The sequence below is a fragment of the Drosophila persimilis genome, unplaced genomic scaffold (genome assembly GCF_003286085.1).
Source record: "Drosophila persimilis strain 14011-0111.01,24,50 unplaced genomic scaffold, DperRS2 tig00000191-arrow-pilon, whole genome shotgun sequence".
Lineage (NCBI taxonomy): Eukaryota > Metazoa > Arthropoda > Insecta > Diptera > Drosophilidae > Drosophila > Drosophila persimilis.
This window is the reverse complement of record NW_020825298.1, coordinates 2,572,608-2,596,242: the sequence shown is the minus strand read 5'-3', so window position 1 is coordinate 2,596,242 and position 23,635 is coordinate 2,572,608. Positions and strand designations below refer to the sequence as shown.

At 50.0% G+C, this 23,635-nt stretch overlaps 1 protein-coding gene across 1 annotated transcript in view; it reads right to left on the bottom strand.

The window, feature by feature from the left end:
• Nucleotides 1-437: 437 nt before the first annotated feature.
• Nucleotides 438-23,635, bottom strand: part of LOC6595714 (insulin-like growth factor-binding protein complex acid labile subunit) — a 47,784-nt gene continuing 24,586 nt past the window's right edge. The window contains exons 4-15 of the mRNA XM_002020714.2: nt 9,572-9,704; nt 7,299-7,499; nt 6,202-6,329; nt 5,224-5,367; nt 5,058-5,162; nt 4,868-4,994; nt 4,604-4,800; nt 4,388-4,543; nt 3,574-3,720; nt 3,198-3,360; nt 2,965-3,096; nt 438-1,948 (exon numbers count right to left, since the gene is read on the bottom strand). Of these exons, the coding sequence (XP_002020750.2) occupies nt 1,281-1,948; nt 2,965-3,096; nt 3,198-3,360; nt 3,574-3,720; nt 4,388-4,543; nt 4,604-4,800; nt 4,868-4,994; nt 5,058-5,162; nt 5,224-5,367; nt 6,202-6,329; nt 7,299-7,499; nt 9,572-9,704 (2,301 nt within the window). The 3' untranslated portion in view covers nt 438-1,280. The remainder of the gene's footprint in view (nt 1,949-2,964; nt 3,097-3,197; nt 3,361-3,573; nt 3,721-4,387; nt 4,544-4,603; nt 4,801-4,867; nt 4,995-5,057; nt 5,163-5,223; nt 5,368-6,201; nt 6,330-7,298; nt 7,500-9,571; nt 9,705-23,635) is intronic.

Here is a 23,635-nt window from a genome sequence, read left to right as displayed (position 1 = left end):
CATAATTGAGGCGGGGCCGGGTCTGGCCTGGCCCGGACGGAGAGGGAGAGAGAGTCCATCATTTATTATAACGCACTTTGATGAGAGCTTCTGGAAGCCACAAAACGCTGAAATTATTCTTTAGTCGGTGCTAAATCAAAGCGATTCGATGTGGCATGCGGCATGTGGCATGTGGCATGCAATCAGCAACAATAGCAATCCGAGTGCCGTAACCCAGCCACAACGGAAGCGGAAGCAATTTTCATTTGCGTCGAGTTCGGTTTCAGCTCTGGTGTCGTCCTTGCGGTCGCTTAGGGTCCCGGACCCGGCACATCCTCAGCGACACACAGTGTTGCCACACAACAGATAGGTGGGGCACGAAGCGCGCCAGGAAATGCACTGCGGTCTGCATTCTCTTTGGGGGGTTTTTCTTCGAGTGTAGAAAAACGATTTGGCGCTTGGGTTTCATAAACAGTCACACTTTATTACGGATTCGGATAGATACAGTTTCCGGACTTGGGATTACTTATATCGAAAAATGCCAAGTTCTTGGGTCTGCTTAAAGGGGGAAATCTTTCTTAGGGGGGGAGGGGGGCCTGTACTTAGACACTATCTTTTATATATATGTAGTATATGTATGTAAGTGTGTGTCTAATCCACTAACTACGTGCTATTTTATTTTTTAGATTTTTATTTTTATTTTATTTTTTTACGTTTTTAAATTCTCAAACAGCGGCTGCTCAATTTTGAATCGCATTGGCCAAATATACAAAGTGTCCTTTCTCCTTTCTTTACTTTTTCTGTGGTTCCATCTTGCTTAATATTTATTTACACAATTTACGGGGGCTTTTATCACATTTGAAATGTGTGAAATTAATTTTTAACCGGGGTTTCCTCTGGGTCTCTCTTACATTTCTACCAATTTTATATACACACGAGCATATAAAAAGTGTTTTTTCTTTAACATTAAATTACAAGTATCTTAGTGAAACTCCCGTTAGGGTTTTTAATTGTGAAAATGGCAGTATGATCGCAGAGGGGGGCGGGGGTGGCGGGGGCTGACCGAATGATTAATGCACTTAACAGCGAACTCAAATCCTAATTACCGCACTTCGATTTGACCCCGGAAACAGAGCCTCCGCACTGCCATTAATTATACGCCCCGCGGGCCCGCAGGCCCCTCGGGCCACCGCTGGGGGTGCGGCTTACGTCGGTGTCGTGCTTACTGTTTGCTTGGCAAACCTGCCCGCGGATGAGGCCACTGATGCCACTGATGCTGCGGTCGAGACGGAGCCCCTGGGTCAGTTAACGCTGACCAGCGGCTCCACAGTGCTGCTGAAATGGACCAGCTGCTGCTGCACCTCGCGCAGGCTGGCCAGGCTCCCCTCCATCGGGTGGTGGTGCTGCGGCGGCGGCGGAGGCAGGACCACAACCACAGCCTCGGCTGGCGGGGGCATCGGCATGGGGGAGGGGGCGCCCGGCGGAATGACTGTCGCTGCAGCTGCCACGGCGGCCATGGTGGTGGCTGAGCCCGGCGAGTGGGAGACGCTGTACATGAGGCTGCCCATGCTGGGGTGCTGCTGGTACGCGACTGGCGGAGGCGGGGCCGGAGCCGGGGCCGGGGGCAGCATCAGTTCGTCGATGGTGCAGACGCGATCGTCGATGGGGAAGGTGAAGCTGATTTCCTTTCCCTTGTCTTCGCCGGTGCTCGGGGCGGGGGCGGGGGCGGGGGCATGGGCTGGCGTGCTGCCATTGCCAGGACTCGGACTGGGACTCGCTCCATGCCCGTTGGCCTTTGCTAATGGTCCAGATACGGTTCCTCCTGCTGCTGCTCCTCCTGCTGCTGTTCCTGTGGCCGGGGATGTGGCCAGGGTCAGTGTGGTTGTTGTTGTGGGCGAGCTGCCACTCCCATTGCCCAGCGCTGTAATTGTGGTCGCCTCCAAATTCTTTTCCAGGCACTTGCTCTCGCCTGCGGAGTATACAAAAGGGAAAAGGAAAATGGAAAATGGGGGAAAAGCAAATGAGTATCAGCGATGGCAGTAGAAGAAGCACAGCCTCTGCAGTGCATGCCCCCCTCCCTCTCTTGTGGCAGTCACTGTTTAATACACAGTTCACTCGCATTCTACAGATCCCAGAGAAATATCTCAATTGCCAATTGACTGCCCGAAGAAAGAGTTTCCATCTGAAAAAACCCCACCCCAGGCAGGCCCCCTTCAACTTCATTTCCCCCTCTAAAGACTCCTCTCTGTCCCATATTTACTTGGCTTTCGGGGGAGTATCTTTCGGCCGTGGTTTCCATGGGAAAAAGTCACAGTTTCGGCCACTTTTTGCCCAGCTCTAGGACCAACAACAAACAGCCCCTTGGGTGGGGACCAGGGGGGGTTTTTTCTCCTTCTGTCAGCTGAAAAAGCCCCCCCCCCCCCCCCCCCTGCCACTGACCCCCTCTTGGCCAGACTTCGTTTATCGTGGGAATCGAATTTTTGTGTGCGGCAAAAAGTTTCCGTGCGGCGAGGCGACAGCCTCTAAGGCCATTTTATTGTTTGTGCAGAAATGCTACAATTGCGTAAATTCGGGGAAGTTTTTTGTTTCTGTGTGTTTGCCCCAGGAGTACGCTCCGCCGAATGGGGCAGGGCCCGTGGGCCAGTTTCAGGTGAGACTCCCCCAACTGGGAGGGGGGCCGGCTAGGTCCCTGGCTGGTCAGTGTGAAATTTATTTATTCCTCAATTAGGGGGACGAGTCCGAGCCTCTAAGGAGCCTCGTATAATGAAGCACGTTCTGGTAATTAATTAAGTGCGGCGACTTGTTCCTTTTTTAATTTTGGGGCAATCATTCGCGTGCGAGTGCAGGGCCCATAAATAGCCATCCGGCTAGGACGTCTTTGGCCTGAAGCCTGGCAAATTGCCCGTTACTCTCGCCTCTCGCTTCGGTTGTAATTAAATTGGAAGCTGCTAATCTCAGTCGGCGGCGCTGTTTGTGTCTACTTACTGCCATTCAGGTGATCCTCCCTGGTGTAGTAGCGGGCCCGGTTCTTGGAGAAGCAGGCCACCAGCGACAGGATAATGACGGCAATTAGCACAAAGATGATGCCGCCCAGAATGGCCAGAGTATTGAGGCCACCTAGAGAGAGAGAGAGAGTTGGAGAGAGCACACACAAAACGATGGAGATTAAGGCACGTATTTTAATTTTAAGTGTCCTCCCCCCCTCGTCTATGGCTTACCGTGCTCAAGAAAATTATACGAGGTGCTGGCCGCATTCTGCTCCTCGTCGCTGATGTAATCCAGGCACGTGTGCAGCCCGCCAATGTCCAGGTTATTTATTTCGGCGCCTCGCAAACTTTTGGGCAGGAAGCAAATTGGATATGTGTCCCATTTCCACTGCAGCTGCAAGGGAGAGGAGAAAGCAGACAGGGGGAAAAGCGAGTCAGCTTTGGGGTTCATTTCTGTGCCCTCAAGACCCCTAGAGCCCTCGGTGGAGAGCGCATCGCGCCCTTTGGGGGCATCATCAATCAGCAAAGGCTTTGAAAACTAATTGAAATTTCCAGTGGCCGACTCTTGATGCCCGATGCCCGATCCATGATTATTTTATTCACTTACTTGCCGCACGACATTTATTAATTTCCCCATGTGGCACTCGTCGCAGATCAGGGGATTGTTGTCGAGCCGCACGTTGCGGATGCCTTGGATCCGCAGGGCCGTGTCCTCGTTGATGCCGTATAATTGATTTCGGGATAAATCCAAAAACTGCCGAAGAAATGCCCACAAAAGTTCAATTAAAAGTGCATTACAAGACAGAGAGGGGGAGGGAGGGAGGGAGGGAGGGGGTAGGGACAAGTACAGTTTCATTTTGATGGCAAAAGCCTGCCTGCTGCTGAAATGACAATTAGCTAAGGACAGACGGACCCACAGGAGTCCCAGGAATTGGCCAAAAACAATTTGGGTATTTTTGTAAGGGGCGGAGGGGGTCGGGGGGAGGGGGCTGCTGGAGTGAAGTGTATACACAATTAAATTCAATTAAAATGAAAGGCTTAATGGCTATAAAATGATTGTTGTTGCAGGACCATAAATTTGCCACCAGACAGAGAGAGAGAGAGAGGGAGAGGGAGTCCGCTCCGAGAAGTGGGGGAGCGGGGGAGAGGGGCGCCCGAGTGACGTGCGGCACGTACAGGGGACAGCGGAGGGACTTGCAACGAAATAAAGCCACGGGTTTGGCTTGTTGTCACAAATGTATAAACAGAAATGGCAAACGCCAACGAAAACTGCAAATAGTAATGGCTGAAGGGTCCTCTGGCATCCGCTGGCATCCTCTGTTGTCGCTGAAATATTCTACAAATTGGCCAGAAATAACAATAGATGGATCCTTCGGGGGGAGAGAGGGAGGGACAAAGGGGTGTCTGTGTGCAGGACTCACCTCCAGCTCCCGACAGGGATCGATGACTTGCAGCGCCATGTTGTCCAGCGAATTGCCCGAGATATTCAGATAGCGCAGCTGCTTGAAGGGCGTGAGAAGGCCAACAGGCAGGGGGCCCATGTCCGCAATGGCCAAGTGCGTCAGCTGGGGAATGAGCTGCAAGAAGGGGCACCTTTAAGAGGGGGTCAAAGAGGGGGAGAGCAGGGGGCAACCCACCTCGAAGGTGTCGCGCATTTCCATGAGATCCATCAGCACATTGCCGCTGATATTCAGGGCCAGCAGATTGCCCAGGCCCCGCACGGACTGCGGCTCCAGGCGCACCAGTTTGTTGTAGGACAAGTCGAGGAATGTCAAATTGGTCAGCTGGAGGAACGAGTCGTTGGGCACTTTGGCCAGCCGATTGTACGATAAATCTGAAAAGGGTTCGAGCAGAGGGCGGGGGTCACTTGAGAGTTCTTGGGAGCGTATAAAACGGCTTACCCAAGTGATTAAGACTCTTCTGCATGCGAAAGAGCTGGTCCACGACCACGGACAATTGATTGCCGTCCAGCAGGACCTTGTTGAGGCGCTTCACATCGCGGAACTCGTCCTTCTCGAGGAACTTGAACTGCGGGGGGAAGAGCGAGGAAAATAATGGGAAAAACTGAAAGGAAAACCAAAGGCGACAAACCTCGTTGCGTCCCAAATCCAATTCGCTTAAAAGCGGCAATAAATTGTACAGCTGCGGATTGATTTTCTTCAGCTGACAATTTCGGCATTTGAGTACTTTGAGGTCCTGCAGGAGGAGACATGGAACAATGAGGGGGAAACATGGGCGTGGCTCTCAAAACACTCACCGACACATCGCGGAAGACATCCGGCTGTAAATCCTGGAGCGGATTTCCGCTCAGATCCAGATACTTGAGTCTGCTCAGCATGAAGAAGTTGCGCTGCACGAGCTCCACGATTGAGTTATCGGCCAAATTGAGACGGCGTAGATCCTGGCCAAAAGCAAAGCAAAGCAAAAGCAGGGCAAAAAGTTTATTACGGCACGCACTAAATTAATAATACTTTACGATCAAGTACAGGACTACAAGAGTACAGGACTACAGGACTACAGGACTATAGCTAATAATTCATAAATCAGGCAAACATTCCCCGGTCACGGCCGGCGGACTCCGGAAACTGCCAAAAAAGTTGCAACTGCAGCAGAAGGAGGACGTGGGAGGAGCAGGAAGTCGCCAGAGTGCAGTGGAAAACAAAATCGAAAGCAAATTGAAGACAACGAAAGTAACTTTTGGTGCCCGGACCCGGACTCGGACTCAGGGACCGGGCCCTGGACCCTGGCACTTCCGCTGGCTGCTGGTTGCTGGCAGGACTTTAATTCAAGCACGTAAGAACCAACTCCTTTGCCTCTGTTTTGCCCCAAAAAGTAGCTGGCGCCCCCCATTTGGGGCTGCTATTAAAAATTCCATAAAATTTATTACAAGAAACGGAATACAGCGGCACAAAAAGTACTCGTGCAAAAATTGCAATCATCTTTGGGCTTAAACGGGGTGCCCTTTCGGGGCTAACGAGGACTGGACAGATGTGGAGCCGGTATGCAAGGGCAAGGCTGAGGCTTGGGAGGATTATCGTGTACACCGAGGCACCTGCTCGATCGGAGATGCCCTCGGAGGCACTCCAGAGGGTGTAGACCCTCTTGCGGGTTGCCTGTAGCCACCAATAGCCTCGTAATTATGTTACATCTCCGTGTAATGAGTTTTTATTTGAAACAAACAAAAAAGCCATCAGTTATGGCCCCCCCCTGCCCCCGTCCGTGCCCCTGTACTCACCGTCAAATGACGAAACGTTGAGCTGGCCATGCGTAAAATTTTATTCTTCGATAAATCCAATTCGATGAGATTATCCTGGCCCCGAAAGTTGTTTTCCGTGATGTTGGTAATATTGTTCTTGGACAGATCTGGACGTGACACCGCGATGGTAATTGTTGTTTTTTATCGCACACGAAACACATGAAAAATATGCAAAAAAACAGAGAATTATATTTAAATTGTGTAACATATTCCCCGAATTTCCGCAGAGATTAAAGACCGAAGCTGGAGCCCGTCGAAAGCACATTGCACATACGCCCCGTTGTCTAGGCAACGTCCTGACTGACTGCCACGCCCCGTCTAAACATTTAAATGTACGACGAAAAAAATGAGGGAAAAGGAAAAGCCAAGGGAAAAGCGAAAGGAAGCCCCAACTGCAGTGGAACTTTGCCTTTTTTGTGGCATGTGGAGTGAAACGCCAAAAAATAAAGATCACAGAATGTAAATAATTGGGGACCGGGTATCTGTATCTGTTGTATCTGTATCTGTCCCGCGGCGAGAGGGGGGGCGGGGCCACTGGAGTTGTAAAGCCCGTGTGGGGCGGGGAACCCCCCTCCCCCCTCGTAAAGCACAAATAAACAAGTTTAAAGCCCCAACCGATATCGGGCCAATGCTTTCGTTGGCTTTACACTTGATTTTTGGTTGTTGTTGTTGTTTTTTTGCTGCCGTCATTCGTTTGCCGAATCTTATTTTATTTTCGGGGCGCTTTTTGCTGTTTGGCGCATCAATTTCAATTTTATTGACAAGACAACAAGCCACTGGCGGGGGAAAGTCGACGGCTGGATGCCCTAACGGCAGAGGCCCCCAATTGAGGCCCTTCTTAGGCCACTCTGGGCTTCTGGGGCACTGGCTTGATGCAAAATTCTAGAGACCCCTTGATGGGGGATAGCCGTGTCCTGGGCAGTGCTTTGCTCATTTAACGTTTGCGCTTCTTCACGTTTTACGATGCTGCAGATCGCTGGGCTCCCCCTTTGATTGTTCCCCCATAACATTTGCATATCAGCGGGTGGTGGGAGGCGTCTGTGGGAGGCGGCCTCGTAAACCCATTGATTACTCACCTAATATCCGCAGATATTTGAGGCCCCAGAAGGACTCGGCCCCGATGGCGGGCAGGTTGGAGTCCGTGATGCGCAGGATCTCCAGCTTCATGAACTGCCGCAGAGCTGGCCCAATCGTAATGGAGTTCCTGGGGCCACGTATGATGATGACCTTCACGTCGATGTCCAGCTCGCTGGCGGACAGCAGGGAGTTGAGGCCACCTGTAAAAGAGAGAGAGAGAGAGAGAGTGAGGGAGGCAGGCACCCTTTAGTGGGCGTGGCTTGAACTAATTCCATTGTCCATGTCCATCCGCGGCTATAAATACGCTGGAACTGCGGTGCTACGTGGCTTGGCTACAATAGTGGCCCCCGACAATGCCCACAAGATCATTAATTGCAGGGACTATTCGTGTGGGGCCGTGCAGGGGGCGGGGGGGCCGGTCTAGAGGGGGGGGCATCCCAACAATGTCCACCCAGCCAGTCGGAATCTATTTAGAATTCGCCAGCAACTAATGCCAACTGAACGGATCCCAGTTACCATTAAGGATTCCTTCTGGCCCCCCTCTACCCCCTCCCCACCCTCCCCACATTTGTATGCAGCGGAATTTTTTAGTTTTCGCTTACTTTCCATTGTGCCCCACAGAATAGTGCTTCAGATCTGGGCTTTATGCATTTTGCATGGCTAAATGTTTGCCTGTGTGTGTGTGTGTGTGGGTGTGTGTGTGTGTGTGTGTGGGTGTGGGGGTGCCCGTCTAAGGGCGAAGTTGCATTATAATGCGCTCATTGTAGTGCAGTTGTTGTTGGCCCTGTTGTTGGCCCTGTTTAATGTTGGCTGAGCACGCTGCGGGAATTTTCATAAAAATGCAAAGCATTAACGCTGATTGTAACATATTTTAACGCCCCTTCGCCCCTGCCCCTGCCCCTAGCCCCTCCCCCTCCCCCTGCAGTTTTATTTCGTTGTTGGCATCGCATTATTACTTTTTCGAATCTACTATTTTTGGACTATTTTTTTGTTGGCGAGTTCTTTTTTAAAGTCTCATTAGTCCCGCAATAGAAACACGATAGAGTTTTACGACTTTTAATGCATTTTGCTGGGGGAAATTGTGGCAGCCTTAGAGCCCTCGACAAGGACTATCGATCGGTGTCCTTAGAGCACTCCAAACGGACTATCGAAAGGTGGATGCCATGTCGATCGGCTGGACTTGAAAACGGAGAAGAAGATGCCACTTCGAAGGAAAATTTTGGAGGAAAGAATTGTAAGCAAGAGGCTATGTTTGAAACCGGCAAGAATCTGCGAAGATTACGTGTTTTTTATGATGAAATCGGAGGGCTACTCCTGCCTGGCCTGGCTCTTGCCTTCCTCATCTTTCTACCATCCTCCACCCTTAAAGGAACATTCGCTTGGCCAGCCAAGTAGCACATTTTAGTACCCGATGGTTGGGCTTAAGATTGGGAGGAAAAGATTGTAAGGAAGAGGCGACGAATCTGCAAAGATTAAGTGGTTTTTAATAAGGGATTCTGCCTGGCCTGGTTGCTGCCTTCTTCATGGTTCTACCATCCTTCCAAGCCTAAATGGAAGCACCATTTCGACGCCTATCCTTACTAGCCTGATATTGGCCAATTTTAATGATTTTTCCATAATTTTAAGCGCCCCTCTTGAGTCCCAAAACCCATGAAATCGAACCCCTACTAATCCATATTCGAAATGAAATTAAAACGAAGCATTCCCATTCCCATTCGCATTCGCATTCAAAGCTATTCAAGGACCCTCTCGCACAATCCCTAGAATATGGGTGCTAACCAAACAAGCGTTAAATTGAAATTATAGATTTTCGTAGATGGTGTGTGCTCTGAGTGTGTGTTGGCCAAAGCTCCCCAAGAAGCTGGCCAACTGGAGGGGAAACTCTCGTCCCAGCCACAGCCACAGCCACAGCTCGGAGCCCCAGCCACAGTCACAGTTGGAGCCCCAGCGACGATGCGTCGGCAAATGACAGTTGAACAAATTGAAATTGTCGGACATTTAAGAAAACGAATGGCTGAGAGCTCTAAAAGTAATGTCCTGTGGATCTGTGGCGCCCCGAGGAGCTGCGCCAAAGGAATCGAACGGCAACGGGATGTGTAATTATGACGGCGGCATCCAACGGGGAGGCACGCGGCGAGGCCACACTGTAGCCAGCAGGGTCCTTGGCTCACCTCATTCTTTGCGCATAATTTGCAAGCATTTCCCCTTATCGGTTGTCGGTTATCGGTTCTCGGTGCTGGGTGCTGGGTTTTGCATTTATTGCGCCACTTACCTTTTGTGCAGATGGCCTGATAACGATCCAAGTCATCCATGCTGCATTGGCATTCGGCGGGGCACTTCCTTCTCGTATTGCTGAACAGGGCCGGCATTATGCACAGGCTGAACAGCAGCCACTTCAAAAGCATCTGCAGGCGACACAGACAGAGAGAAAGAGAGTGAGAGAGAGAGAGAGAGTGAGAGAATGTGGGGGAGATGGGAGTATGAGAGAAAAAGCTGGAAAAAGTTATTTCACTTTTGTGGTTAGTGAATGCAATTAGTGGCGTTTTGCCTTTTCTAGTCCATGCCCCTGCCCCCCCCCTGCCCACCGCAATGAATATTTTAAACCCCGCATCCCCCTTCCCCCCATGGGTGGCCTTTCCTGAAACTTTAACGAAGCGTTCGCCAATCGAACCCCTTTTAATTGCTTTGCCAGGTGATTGAAGGACCCGCAGAACTAATTTAACTTTTCGCCTCCTTGGTTTTGGCCTTCAATTACGTCAAGTGGCCATCGAGTTGGAGTCAAACATTAGGGAATATAATTGCATAAATACTACTACTCCCTATAATTCATAGATAGATAGACAGTGGTGCAGCAGTAGAGTAAAATCCCTATCGTTGTTCCCACTGTGCCTCGCTGTAACCTCTACACATTCACATTCTCGAACATATGCTCCCGGCCATGATGGGAAGTGGTCCGCTTCCGCAATGCACTCTCTTTTCGGGTCTTATTTTGCTTCGCTTTTTATCTCTTGCATCAAACACGGCGTCAGAGCGCTCTCTGTAGTGCTGTCTGAGCGTAAGATAAGACCTGAAAGAGAGTTAGCGGACCACCCCGCCCGGCAGCAGTCTCTGCAGGCACTCTCTTGCCTTCTTTAACGCTCTCTCAATCTCTTGCCCAGCAAACCACCACACGTTCCTTTTGCTCCAGCAAAATGCTCGCAAACGAGGTCGGCAGCGAGCTTGTGTACAAGCGATACGTTTTTGTATCGCAAAATGCTCGCAAAACTCTCGCCAACGATTCATTTGCGAGCTATCATAAATAGTACTTTTACTGCCACAAACTGAACGACACACGTATCATATTTCCATCAGATGCGAGTGCAAAGGCGAGCGTTTTGTCGGGTTAAGTCTCGCATTTGACTCGCTTGCGATATCATTTGTGAGCTTTTGGTTTGCTGGGTGCTTGCTTTGGGGCACTGCTCTGGATCTAGCAATGACTCCTTGCACCTCGTCTATCGTCTAAGAATAGATATTCAATGCGACACAGTTTTGAACCGACCTCCCGCGTCTTGAATCGATCTAATCCTCCATCGCCTATAACTCTTTCGCTATGCTTCGATATGCTATAAACCATCGCAATAAACCATCTTGCGAGAGTGAACTAAAGTTACTTCCTAGATGTTTTATATGTTTATTTCTCCGGACACGATTTCCGTTCTTTGAGGCGCCATTCGGAATGATCGAGCGTCGATTTCCGTGGCCGAATATTCGGTTTTTTTCTAGGGTGGCCGTACATTCATGGATTATTAATATACAACTAGGGATGCCCTATTGGCTGATAGCGGGTTATCCTCACAATATTGAACCGAGCAATCGTCGCCTTTGAAGTCAACTGATCGCAAGAGTCGCTGCTAAAGAACCTCCGTAGCTCATAATCCGTATCATAATTACACTTAAATCTCTTAAGCCCCCCACAACATTCAGAGCCTGCCGCAATCCGTGCTTCATCCAAAAAATAGAGACAGCTGTGGCTTCAAATTGAGAGATTTATAAGCTTATCCGTTGGATAAACAGCGGCTACACAGGCATATACACAGATATAGATATACGTGTGTGTGTGTACGTGTGTGGGTGTACGTGTGTGGGTGTGCACACCTCACACCTCCCCTAACCAGAGGGCCATTCAAATTGAAATCAACGTGGTGTCACATGTTGACATGGTTTCAGCTGTTCTTTCGGTTGTTGTTGTTGTTTTTGTTGTTTTTGTTGTTGCTTCCATTACTATTTTTATTTTCTGTATTTTTTTCTATGTGAAAACAGTAAGTTCTGTGGTTTTGTTACATAGTTTCGCCCTGTTTTCATGTGTGTGTGTGTGTGTGTGTGTGCATTGCGTATACGCCATGCTGACCTCGGTGATTTGTGGTCGGTGCTCGGCACTAGGACACTTGTGCGCGCCGCGGCCAGCGATAAACTGTGGCACTGGTCGGGTGGGGTCGAGTGGGATGGGGTCTGGGTCTGGCTATGGCTCTGGTTGGGTCCTGTGGTCCTGATGCAGTCCGACGTGCTGCATAAATTAGCCGCAGCAGCAGCACATTGCGGTTTAGAAAACAGCCAAAGAGAGAGGGGGCAAGGGGGAACAGCGAAAAAGAATCAAAAATTATAAAAGAAAGCCACGTAACTGGCACCAGAGTTAACCGGTTTTCAATTTGCCTAAAAGCGAGTGCATTCGAGAATTAAATTTCGGCTCGGAATTCGAGATTCTCGGGCTTCTTGCAGACGTTTCCCGGAGACATGCGAAAGCCGCAGGATTTATGTGCAGCATATTTTTCATTTCACATATTTTGGGCGCAACGCAGGCCCGAAGGGGAGTGGAGAGCCCTGCCCGCTCCCCGACGAGGGGGAAAAGAGTTGTCTGGCTGGCAGAAACTGTCAAGTTGCCGGCTCATCGTCGGCACCTTATGCAGTGTGCCTGGTGCTCTGTGCCTGGTTCTCTGTGCCTGGTGCTCTGTGCCTGGTGCCTTGTGCCTGGTGCTCGAACGGATACTGGTGTTGTTGTCAGGATATTGCCGCTGGGCCCGGTTGAGTAATATTTCTGGAAAGTTGCGGCGGTAAAAGTGAAAAATTGAGACAGCCGCTGCCGCCGCTTGGAGGACACTTTTTCCCACCAAAGGAAAACTTCCCGATGCACATTTGCAACTCTTTATTCGCTCGCACTCGCACTCCATTAAACACGGCCCATAACTCGGCATAAACTTCCGAAAAGTGCACTTAAATTGGGAAAACTTGTAGGCAGAAGAGGATGCGAGGGAGGCCCAAGGGCAGAAGCCTCAACTTGTGAGTTGTGATCATCCTTTAAACCAATACTTGACACAAATTAATCACAGTCCTCCCGCCCCCTCGAAGCCGAGGCCGAGCCAGAGATGGATAGCCCAGAAATCAGCATCTGTCGGTGTCCCCACCGCAAAGGCTTCGCCTCGGACCGACCAGCTGACGTCCTACACGCTCCACTTGGACTTTGGCAAAGTTTTGTCGGGCCCAGGCCCAGGCCCTGGCCCTGGCACTTGGCGCACGCGAAGAGGAGAGCGAAGAGCAGAGCGGAACCAACATCTAAAGGCATCCAAAGTAGTTGTTGATATCGGCTTTCAGCGTACGCCCGGCCAGGCCAGGCCCTTCCCTATTCCCTATTTAAACATTGGCAAATTTGTTTGGCCCGTTGCCCACTCCGCAGGCAAACAGAACCGGAAGCAATCCGAGAGCAGATACTCGCGCCGAGTGGAAGGAGCACGAAATTACTCATACGCCTCGTGGGACAGGGCAACGGATGTGGCTTTTAATACGTTCGCTACTTTTGTAATTGAATATGATAAATCAAACGAAAGGCGGTCCCCCCTTCGCCCCCCCCCTTGGCCTGTTCCAAGGCGGAAGTGGTCTCCAGTTTCACTCTGGCCCTCGCCGAGGTATTCATTTGCCGGTCACTAAATTTAATGCCTTCTTCTGGCAGGCCTCGACTCAAAACCAAATAAATCTCAATATTTCTGCGGCCAAATCAAATTACGCTAAATTCCTGCCAAAAGGCTAAGCCCCCCGCCCCAGAAAGGAATAAAACAAAAGAGAGAGAGAGGGAGAGCGAGAGGGAGAGCGTAACATCTGGCATAATATTATGAATTATGCTGCTTGGTGGCTGTGTGGGCGTGGCCGATTTGCGCCTTTCGCCGCTGACCGACGACGAGGGGCAGCATTAAAATTCATGAACACATTTATTGCCAATTACTGCGGGGCCCCAGGCACGTTTTATATACATATACAACACACCTACATATACATACATATATATATATATATATTTTTATTGTATTTATGGCAGGTTACAAACCGAATTTTTTCGCCCCAAAAATATTTCGTACGCCGCGCGGCGGGGGGCAACAAATTGATAAATTAGATTTACGCTTCAGAAATTATATTACAATATAATATATACATGTATATATATTTTTTCGACTGCCAGATTTGTTTTTATTTTGCTGTCGGGGTCGGCGTTTAATGTGCCACCAAATTATTGTAAAGCCTGCGAATATTTCATGTGCCATTTTTTGGATATTTTAACCCCAGGGTTTATTTATCGCTGGTCCTTCATCAGCCAGGGCCGATAACTGTTGATCGCACGCCCAGTTTTGGGCTTAAAAACTGGCATTAAACTTTAATGCGAAGGCAATTTATCAAAAAAAAAAGATTGGGTCGTATGCATTCCCATGAATAATGAAAGGAAAGGCTGGCAAAAGCCAAGGACACGCCACTCCGACAACCGTCAACCATGGTCTTCCTCTGTTCAGGCCAAAATTCAGCCGTTTGGAGGCCTTCCTGGAAGCCTTTTATCAATTTCCAGTGGAAAGAAGCCCCGAAAGAGCCGCTCGGCTTGAGCAAAGTGGCGGCGAGGCGTGATTATGCCTGGTTATAGGGGCAATCGGCTATAGCCCATGCTGCATGGTCACGAAACTGCTCCTTGAGGAAGGACGCCTCGGACGCTCGAGGCATAAAAGACTTGAGCGATTAGCTGCAGGACGTGCAGTGCATGCGATAGAGGGAGGAGGGGCGTCGAACCAGAGCCAGAAATAGCCCGGGATCAGCCGGAATATGCCACGTGCTGGCCAAGACTAAGCTCCCGGGTGGACCAGAGAGCCTTAAGCCACGTGGGAGGCGGGGATTTACATGAGAAATCCAAATAGTCGTTTATAGATACATCTGTAGCCGAGAGGCGCCCCTCCCCCGCCCCGCCCCGCCCCGCCCCCGCACACGTGCTGTGGGCCAATTGTTGATGCCGTAATTGTTGTCCACAAACAACTGGCACGTCCTTCTATTTTTCTTGATTTATTTTCACACTCAGATGCGAAAGCGAATGCGAATGCGAGAATTTTCATGTAAGGACATGGGGAAATTTATATAAAATGCCCTGGATGGCCTCTGGGCTGGGTGTCGGTGTCTGTGTCGGTGTGCAGATTTTGTCGCTTGTTTTTTGGGTCATTTGGTCAATGCGATTAGTTCTGGCCACACCCACAAAGCCCACACAGAGAGGCGGTGTCCTGGGGGCGGAAGTGTGGCCAAGCGGAAGAGGGAGCTGGGGACTGGCGGCTGGGGCGGGGGCTGGGGGGCAGACATTAAACTGACATTGGCCAATTAGGCACGGCAAATGAGCAGCAGCAATCTTTCGAGTCAATGATGCCCAAAACAGGGATTAGTGTCCGCCCCACACGCACAGACACCAAAAGCGAGTATTGATTCCCGTTTACTCTTGGTCTTTAACACAATTTACCTTTCACCGGGCTCTGAGCCATGCGTGTGGCCCGCCAGATGCCAAGAACCCTTCACTTCCACTCTCGAGAGTCGTGGCTCGTGAGTCTTGAGTTTCAGCTGCAACCAGATATTAACTTGCAACCGACCGCCGTCCCAGAAACGACATCGTCATCGTCTTGGTCGCGGTTTTCTTTGCCCGACAGCCCAGAGACAGCACCTGTCCGGCTTTGGGTGGCCGTCTCTGTGGCTGTGGCTGGTCATGGTCACAGTTGCAGCTCCTTTTGTCTGCCTTTTGATTGCATTTTTAACGCTTCACGCCCGCTTGGTCTTGGTCCGAGCAGTTAGCCATTGTCTCTGGCCCTGTCCCTAATTGAATTACAAATTCCCTAGAAAGAAGGGCGATCCAGGCTCAAACCCACCGCTGATCGAGTTAAGGTGCGAGCTTCCTCCTTTAAGGGCTTAACTTTCAATTAAGGCCGGCCGACACATTTCAGTGATTTATCTTAATGCACTTTGTGTGCGAGGGCTTTAATTTTAAATGCAGTTTAAGGCCACTCGATCTGACAGCGGACACAATGCGGAATTTATTAACATTGCCCTGCATTTACCGGGTAATTTCGGTAAATGTTGAGGGCTTAATCCGATGACAGGCCCTTTCTGGCAGAAAAACCTGTAAACTTTCCTCTTGCGATAATTTAAAGTCGAAGCCAAACTCCGTCGCCCGTAAAAGTCGGGATTTGACAGGGTTAAAGGTGGTAAAGGAGGCTCCCCCGACCCCCCACCCCCTATAGTTTTCCCTTTTCACTTGGCTTTTCCCTTGACGAAAACTTTCCGCTGGCTTTAAGTTTGCAAAAGGCAAATTTTTCAATTAAGCCGCTTCCCGAGTGTCTCGAAGTGCACTTGAGACTGTCTGGTCGGCCTCCAAGAGAGGGGGGGACTGGGGAGGGGGACGGGGGCAGGGGCATGCCATTTAAATTTATCATTTTTTAATGAGACTCTTAATTACAGACTGAGGGACAGCCAAACAGCATGTTGCAAATAATGCTACAACGCTAATTGTTTCCGCTTGTTCATTTGGCCAACACACACACACGCAGAGAGGGGAGGGAGGGGGGGCCCACACAAATGCCACTTCTGGCATCATCTCAAGGAGACACAAAGGCGGAGGCAGAGGCCATGGTTGTGGCTGGGGCTGTGTCTGTGGCTCCACAGCCTCATATATTTTTCCTGAGAGAAGGTATCCCAGTGTATCCTTGTGGCACGTGCGGGGCCTGGTCTGGTCTGGTCTGCTCGGTCGTCTATCTTTTCACCGCAAGTCTCTCCGAGAAGCAGCCTCTTCATTAGATTCGTTTAATTTAGCTTGTTCGAGACACCCAGTCATTCCAATTAAATCACAGACTTTAAGTTGTCTCCGACTCCACTCGGCTGGTGCCTGATGAGCTCTGAGGAGACACGAAACACGAGAGGCAGCCGCAGACTTGTATACCCTGGAATGGCCATCAAAAGGGAGCTTTCGGTGGACGCCAGTGGGCACCAGAATGCCCTCTTTGTCCCTCTTGTGGATGCATTAAGGACAATTGAAAGATGGCAACACGATATGGCCCAGAACAGATCTAGAGTGAAGCATATTTTTGTGTCAAGGTCGGGAACGTATGGATTCGATTGCTACTGGAATTGTTGTTTGGGTTGGGTTGGGCTGGGGTTTGGGTTTGGGTCCATCAAATCAGTGGAGGCCCCTCGTGGGCCGCACTCCAAACGAATTGAGCTGTTCGATTCCATCGCCACAGGTTTCAATATTTATTATTGCCTATTGACACTGAACAGGTCGAGGGCCATGGACTGACGGACGGACGGAGGGAGGACCCATGGACCCATGGACCCACGAATGCAGTGCAAACACATTTCCAGAGTGCCGGAGTGGGGGAGTGGTGGAGCTGTGGAGCTGCGGAGTGCTGGAGCTGTGGAGTGCCAGTGGCAAACATATTATTGACATTTTATGGTTGGAAATTCATCGCAAAAAAACAATCAAAAAAGGGTAAGAGGCCACGCACGACTGCCGTGGCATAGGATGGGCTTTGGATGGGAGTCTGTTGTGGGAGGGTGGGGGAGGGGAGCCTGTTGGCGGGGCCCACAAGTCGATTAACTGTTTGATTGAGTTCTCCCATATCCTCGCATCTGATGCGGTATTTGCGGTTGATGTGTTTAAAAGTCAATACGCGTGACACTCGCCAAGGGGGGGAGGGGAAATCTTGATGGAAAAATGCCTCGTAAAAATGTTATGCGGCAAGAAAGCGGGGGGCAGCCCCCCCTTTACGGATTCCTGCCATTGCAAACGCAATTAAAAAGCCTCAAAGCCTGTCAGTGGGCTCTCTGTCGGTCCGAGCGGCCTTCCGGCGGCTTTGTTATAAATATTAAACTTTGACACAATGTCGGCCGTGGCCTCCTTTCAACCCTTTGGCCGCGGGGCCGGCAGATTATTGCCTAGCCTTTCAAAATGTTTGCATAGTGGCTGTCATTGATAAATTAGCAATGCCATTCGCAGGAGCACGCCAGACGGACGGACAATATGTTCGTTTTGGGGGGAAGTCCTGCGACGCTTCAGGGATTCCAATGAGCGGAGGGCAGTCCGGCGACAGACAGGAATGAAAATTGAAGGCAAAAACTTCCGTCATGGAAGTGCTAGGAAAATTGAATAAATTAATGAGCATTTTGACGGGCAAGAGGGGGCGGCTATGGCATTCCCAAAACCAGGGGCCATTTATGGTTTGAGCCGCGCCAATGATTAATGGCTCAAAAGTGACGTCCGAGTGTCCTTTTGGCACTGGCAGGCGATAATAAAACATTCAGCATTCAACATTCGGCATTCGATAAGTGCCAGAGACGGAGCAATTAATTTCAATTTATTGAATAATTCGCGATGAATTTATTGAATCTTCGGGGGGTACAGTCCCTCCACCCCCCCCTGATTAGCTCGCACAGAAAGTAATCTTTTTGCCGCAGTGCTGCTAAAATTAATCAAGGCTAAGCTGCCATTCAGAATGTGGCCAGGCACAATGCGGGCTTCGCTGGCTTCGCAGCGTATTAATTAAGATGGGTTTATGATTAAGCAGAGAGTAGGAGCCCGTGCCCATGCCCATGCCCATGCCCATTCCAGTGGCACTTTGATAACTAATTTACAGACATTTATTAGTCGCTGTGCAGCCGGATAGATAAGCTGCGGCAGCGACTGGGAGACTGGGAGGCTGGAGCGTTGCTCATACGCCATGTGGTGCCTGCGGTGTGCCAATAATGCTGGTGTCTGTCTATGAGCGAGTGCTCCGCCTTTGTGTGTGTCAAAGCGCGCATTTAAAGCTTAAGGGCTTTAACGGGAATCCCCGGACAGACGCCGGAATGGAGGGGCGCCCCGGGCACCAGACTAACGACCCAAAGATCCAAGGAACACCTCTTTAAAGGCGCAAATAAGTTTCTGGCGGGGGAAAGTGTTGGCACTGGCTGCGTGAACTTTGCCCTTAACTAGCTTCGTTCTCGTTTTAATTAAAAACTACATTTCTAGACGCTTTTCTCTCACTCTTTCCCTCTCTTTTCTTTCTCCTTCTTTTTTGTTTTCCACAGCAGATTCCTTGAGCGAAATGCTCTGATATATGCGTATAATTTCATTTTATGACTCCTTTCCTCACACACACACACACACACAGGGGGTGGGGGGTGGGGGCATAATGATTAAAAATTCAATTTAGTCGACGCTTAAAATGAAATTATTTATGGCAAGCCTTGGGTGGAGCCATTGGATGGGCCATTGGGTGTCCTGCTATGCGATACAGATTTTTAATTACTCAAAAGCAACTAATGGCCGAGGTAATCGAAGGTTGTACACACTTTACTGCATTGCTGCAGAATAATTTATCATTTTGCAAGCTGTTGAATATTTTCTTATTAGCAAAAAAGGCCATGAAAGCGAATCCCCGAATCCTGGGGCACCAGGGACACCCCCCGCCCTGCTCCCGTGCTCACTGGCCGTGCCTCTGTCTCTGTATCTTTCTCCACTTTGGCAGCATTGTTTGCATGCCTTTCTTACTGCCACGTAAACCCCATATACTCAAAGTCTTACGCTCTCTGGGGCCCTGCACTTCCACTCATTCATCAGTCATTCAAAGGCAGCGGCAGTGGCAGCGGCGCTGACAACCAAAACACAATCAACGCTCTCTCTCTCTCTCTCGGTCTCTCCGTCTCCCTGCCTCCCTGCCTCCCTGCCTCCAGGAGTGGCAACATGTTTTTGCAATTTACCGATTTGCGCTGTAACCGACTCAGACAGGACTTTTTCTGCCCCGTTCCGCACAGAAACTTTTGTGGAGAAACTCTGTACTCTTTCGGAGGGTCTAATGGAAAAGTCGACTCCGACTTCAGAACCATCGAAAAGGGTATTCAAGTCTTCGTCCTCGGGCTCTGCTGCAGCTCGTCCTCGCTCGTTGTCCTCATCAGAGCGCAATTCAAGCGGAATTCTACAAAATTTACTTTGACGCTCGTGCAATGCGCATACGGCGCGTGGGCCCCGTCCGGACGGAGCCCGACGTCTTGAATTCTGTTTGTTCAGGCACTTGACGCACGAAAATACGGAAAACAGATGACACTTCCACGTCTCCCACGCTCCCCCACGCTCCCCGTTCCCCATTCTCCATTCTCATATTTGATTAGACATTCAGACATTTAGCGGCACTCGTCGAACCGTTTCGGTTACGAGGCCCAGCCTGTACAGTGAAGGCTCACCATCGACTGACAGAAACACATTGTTTTGCCATATAAACTCACTTCTATCTGCTTTGGACACTTGTTAAAAACGGAAACTATTGAAGCGCTTCAAATTGTAAAATAAATGTATAAAAAGCATGTTTATTGTGCATTAAATGATGTATAAATTAAGTGATAGACAGCACAGGAAAGTCCCGCCTTTGCCCTTTTTGCAGCTGTCGCCCCGGGCAGCTCTCCTCTCCAGAGGATCGAGGGACTATGGCGGCTCTGGGCTTCATCCATGACCTTCTAGTGGGTTACATCGATCGCTCGGACCTGCTTAACATAGTAGGATTCGCTTCAGACCGTCTGCCAGGGGCCGGAGGAGCCATGCCCCCTTTCCGATTGATTTCCAGCGGACAACTATGGCTTTAAAGAGGCCATCTGTAGGGCGATTCGACAACATAGGGCCCTACCAGCTGGGATGCTTCCCTTCCAAAGACACCTACCGCATGCAGGCCGCATATTTCCATAGATTTGAGTCCGAAACCGCTCATTAGATCCCTCTTCTCAAGGGGCCTTCTTCAAGTGAACTTGTGTGGCCTGTGGGAAGGCCTGTGTCGGTGCCCGTTCACACAAAGAGCTGCCCCACGTTGAGAGATCTGTGCCCTGCCCTAGCCGCACACCCACTCAAACCTTTCTCCTCATTTCACGACTCTCTCTCTCTGAGTGCTTGAGTGTATCCCAAATCGAGTCATCACTGTCTTCCGTTAAGTGTTGATAAATATATGATTTGGCAGCGCTAATTATGAGCAATTCCCCAATTCGGAGAGCAAACAGCCACGACATTGTTCCCGATTCCCCGTGCCTTTGCCAAGGACTTGAATCAATTATCCTCAAGGACACTTAATATTTCTTTGCCGTCAAATATTGGATTTCTTTATTTTGGCTTTCTCTTTGATGTGCTCCACCCGCCCCCGCACCCGCCCCCCCTCTATCATTCGACAATGTCTGCGCCCACACGCACGAGTGAACGCCGCGCTCTGGTTTGGGCAGCATGATTTTGTCATTTCGTAATTGAAAGTTTAATATTTGTGGGCCAGGGCTGATAGAGCGGGAAATTGGCCGCCAATTGTGGCGTAAACAATTTAAATGGTAAACCAAATGGCATTACGGCGAGTGCTCCGCCGTGCTCCGCCGTGCTCAGCGACAGTCGCCGGTAATTGCCGCACCTTTGTGGCAGACACATGTCGCAGGGAGTCTTCCCGACAAATGGTGTGTCTTTCAAGTTAATGCCTCTAATGTACTGCTCGGAGAAAACCGAAAAAACGAGCAACAGTTTTGGCCTAGTCATGGGAGGGTTTCGCCCCCACACGCCCCCACACAGAGTGCATATGCGGCAGTGGGTTTTTTATAGATTAAGAGCCCGGCCATGATGGTCATAACAAGGAGGCCAGTAAACGGGGGCTCCTGGCCGTTGCCAGGGCACAAGTCTGGACTCCTTGCCTCCTGGACTCCTTGCCTCCTGGACTCCTGGTCTCAGTGTTTAAATGTTTCGAATTGCCGACAAGGGATTTGGCATCATGGCATTCACGCCCAGATAAGCGCCTGTAGTGGGTCTTATCCTTAAGGATGCTCGCATTTCCAGGCCTACTGTGTGTCCGTGTGTCCCTGGCTGCTGTGTGGGTGTGTGTGTGGGCCGAGATTTATTACAGGCCATTTTTCTTACGCAGGTCCCACAATTAAAGCTGCTTTTACCAGCCTCCCCCCCCGCCACTGGTTTTTCCTCCCTTTCACTCGAATAGTTAGTGAAATACTTTTCGAGGACTGGAGCCTGGGACTGGGATTGGGGCTGGGGCTATGCAAATTATTTGCCTTTAATGTGGGCCGAGAAGTTGGCCAAACTTGCTCTCAATTTAGTCATTAAGCTTTAGGCCAAACTTTTGCTTTTTCGCCCCCTTTTTCCGTATTTGTGTTTCGGGCGGAGGGGAACAACAATTTTTTACTTCAAGTCTGCCTTTTGTGCAGCAGTCAACTCAAAATATAATTAAGTCGAGCCTGGGATGACAAGGCAAACACATGGCCGAAAGGAAATGCCTCAAAGTGCAGGAAAGAATGCGCAAAGGAAAATACGAGAAGGAAAAGCACAAAGCAACGGGCGTCACATGAGTGCGGAGCAGGCGGGTCGACTGAGGGATACCGAGGGAGGCGGCAGGAGCCTGCCCCATCTGCCCCTTCTGCCCCTTCTCGAGGCCCAAGAAGTGCGAAGAACAAACGCTGCCAAGGGCTGCCAAGGGCTGCCCGGCTGCAAAAGTTTTCAGTTTCAGTTTAGTGGAGTGCGCGCCATGAGAGACATAATTATGCGATTTAACACTTTAGTGCCGGCAAAGTGGAACGACCGAGAGAGAGAGCCGACAGCCCCTGGCATCGTCCTCATCATCCGCATCCGCATCCGCATCCCTGGCTCGTCGGAACAAAGAGAGTGAGAGCCTGCCAACAAGAAAAGGAAATTTGTGCTAAAAGTGCACTTCCAGTCAAAGGAAGGCAAAGGATAACCACAACACAATTTAATGAAGCTGCAGATGCAGGGAGGACGGAGGGATCTTCTAATTTGGGGAGGAGGACTGCCCGCCTCATTTAGCGGCGAATCAAATCGCCTCATTTCTAAGTGGATAAACACACAAATGATGGCAAATAGCCATGAATGCATCTAGCCTTACCCGGACCCGGCCAAACGCTAAACGAATGAACGAAATTGAATGAAAATTATGCTGCCACTCGACTGGCCGGGCCGGGCCGGGCCGGGCCTCGTCCTGCTCCCGGGCTGACCCCGGCCCGGCCGTACCTTCTGCTAGATGAAATATAATTTTTGTAAAATAACTTGGCCCTTTTTTTCAGATCAGTGAGCGGCCAAAAGCAAATAGCCAGCGCCCAAGCTCCAGCTCCAGCTCCACCTCCAGTCCCGGCCCCCAGCTTGGACCAAGAATATTTTTTGCTAAACAAAATTGAATTGTGTTCTGACTGGCGCTCGGCCCCAGGGCCCCCGTTTTGTTTATTCTGCTTTTTATTTTTTTGGCAGCCAAATGTCGGTGGCATTTCAAAGGGAATTCTTAAAGAGATGCCGCCACCTTTAAAGGCAGCAGAATAATTATTGATTCGGTTTAAAGTCGGCTTCCTGGAAGCATAAAAACTACAAATTCAATTTTAAATATTTCTGCAAACAATACAATAAAATTGTAATTCGATATAAGCAAAGTTTTATGCCAGCCACAGAGGGGGGCGTGGGGTCCAGGGAGAACCACCGCAGGGCCTCGTAAAAATGAACATTTGAAGAGCCGAAAGACGTCGGAATTTGCCGGCATAAAACTGCCACCAATTGATTGAGATGTAATCAAACGGGCGACCCGCAAGAGTCCCCCGAAAAGTTCTGCCCAACGGCGACAAATGTGTAAAGGCATAAAAATCATGGGCCCCCAAGGCCTGACGGGTTTCCTTCCGCAAAAATCAAATTACGCATACGCAGTGCAGACCCAAAGGAGGGCAGCATATGGGCCAACTTACTAATGCCAGCGGAGGTTAAATGTGCTTATGTGAGGCACACACATCAACGCAGACATAAATTACAGGGTCATATGTGCGCAGGACTAGCGGCAGGGGCTACAGGGTGCCCCTTCTAGCCTTCATATTTTATTGGCCGCAAGTCGGTGAGTCGCTAAGTTTGTGCTCTAAACAATTTATTAATCAAACGCAAGTCTGTGCTCAAAAAAGAGTCACCGAAAGCGAAACCGAAACCGAAACCGAACAAGTCCTGCCATCTCCGGCCTGTGTATATGTATAATTTATG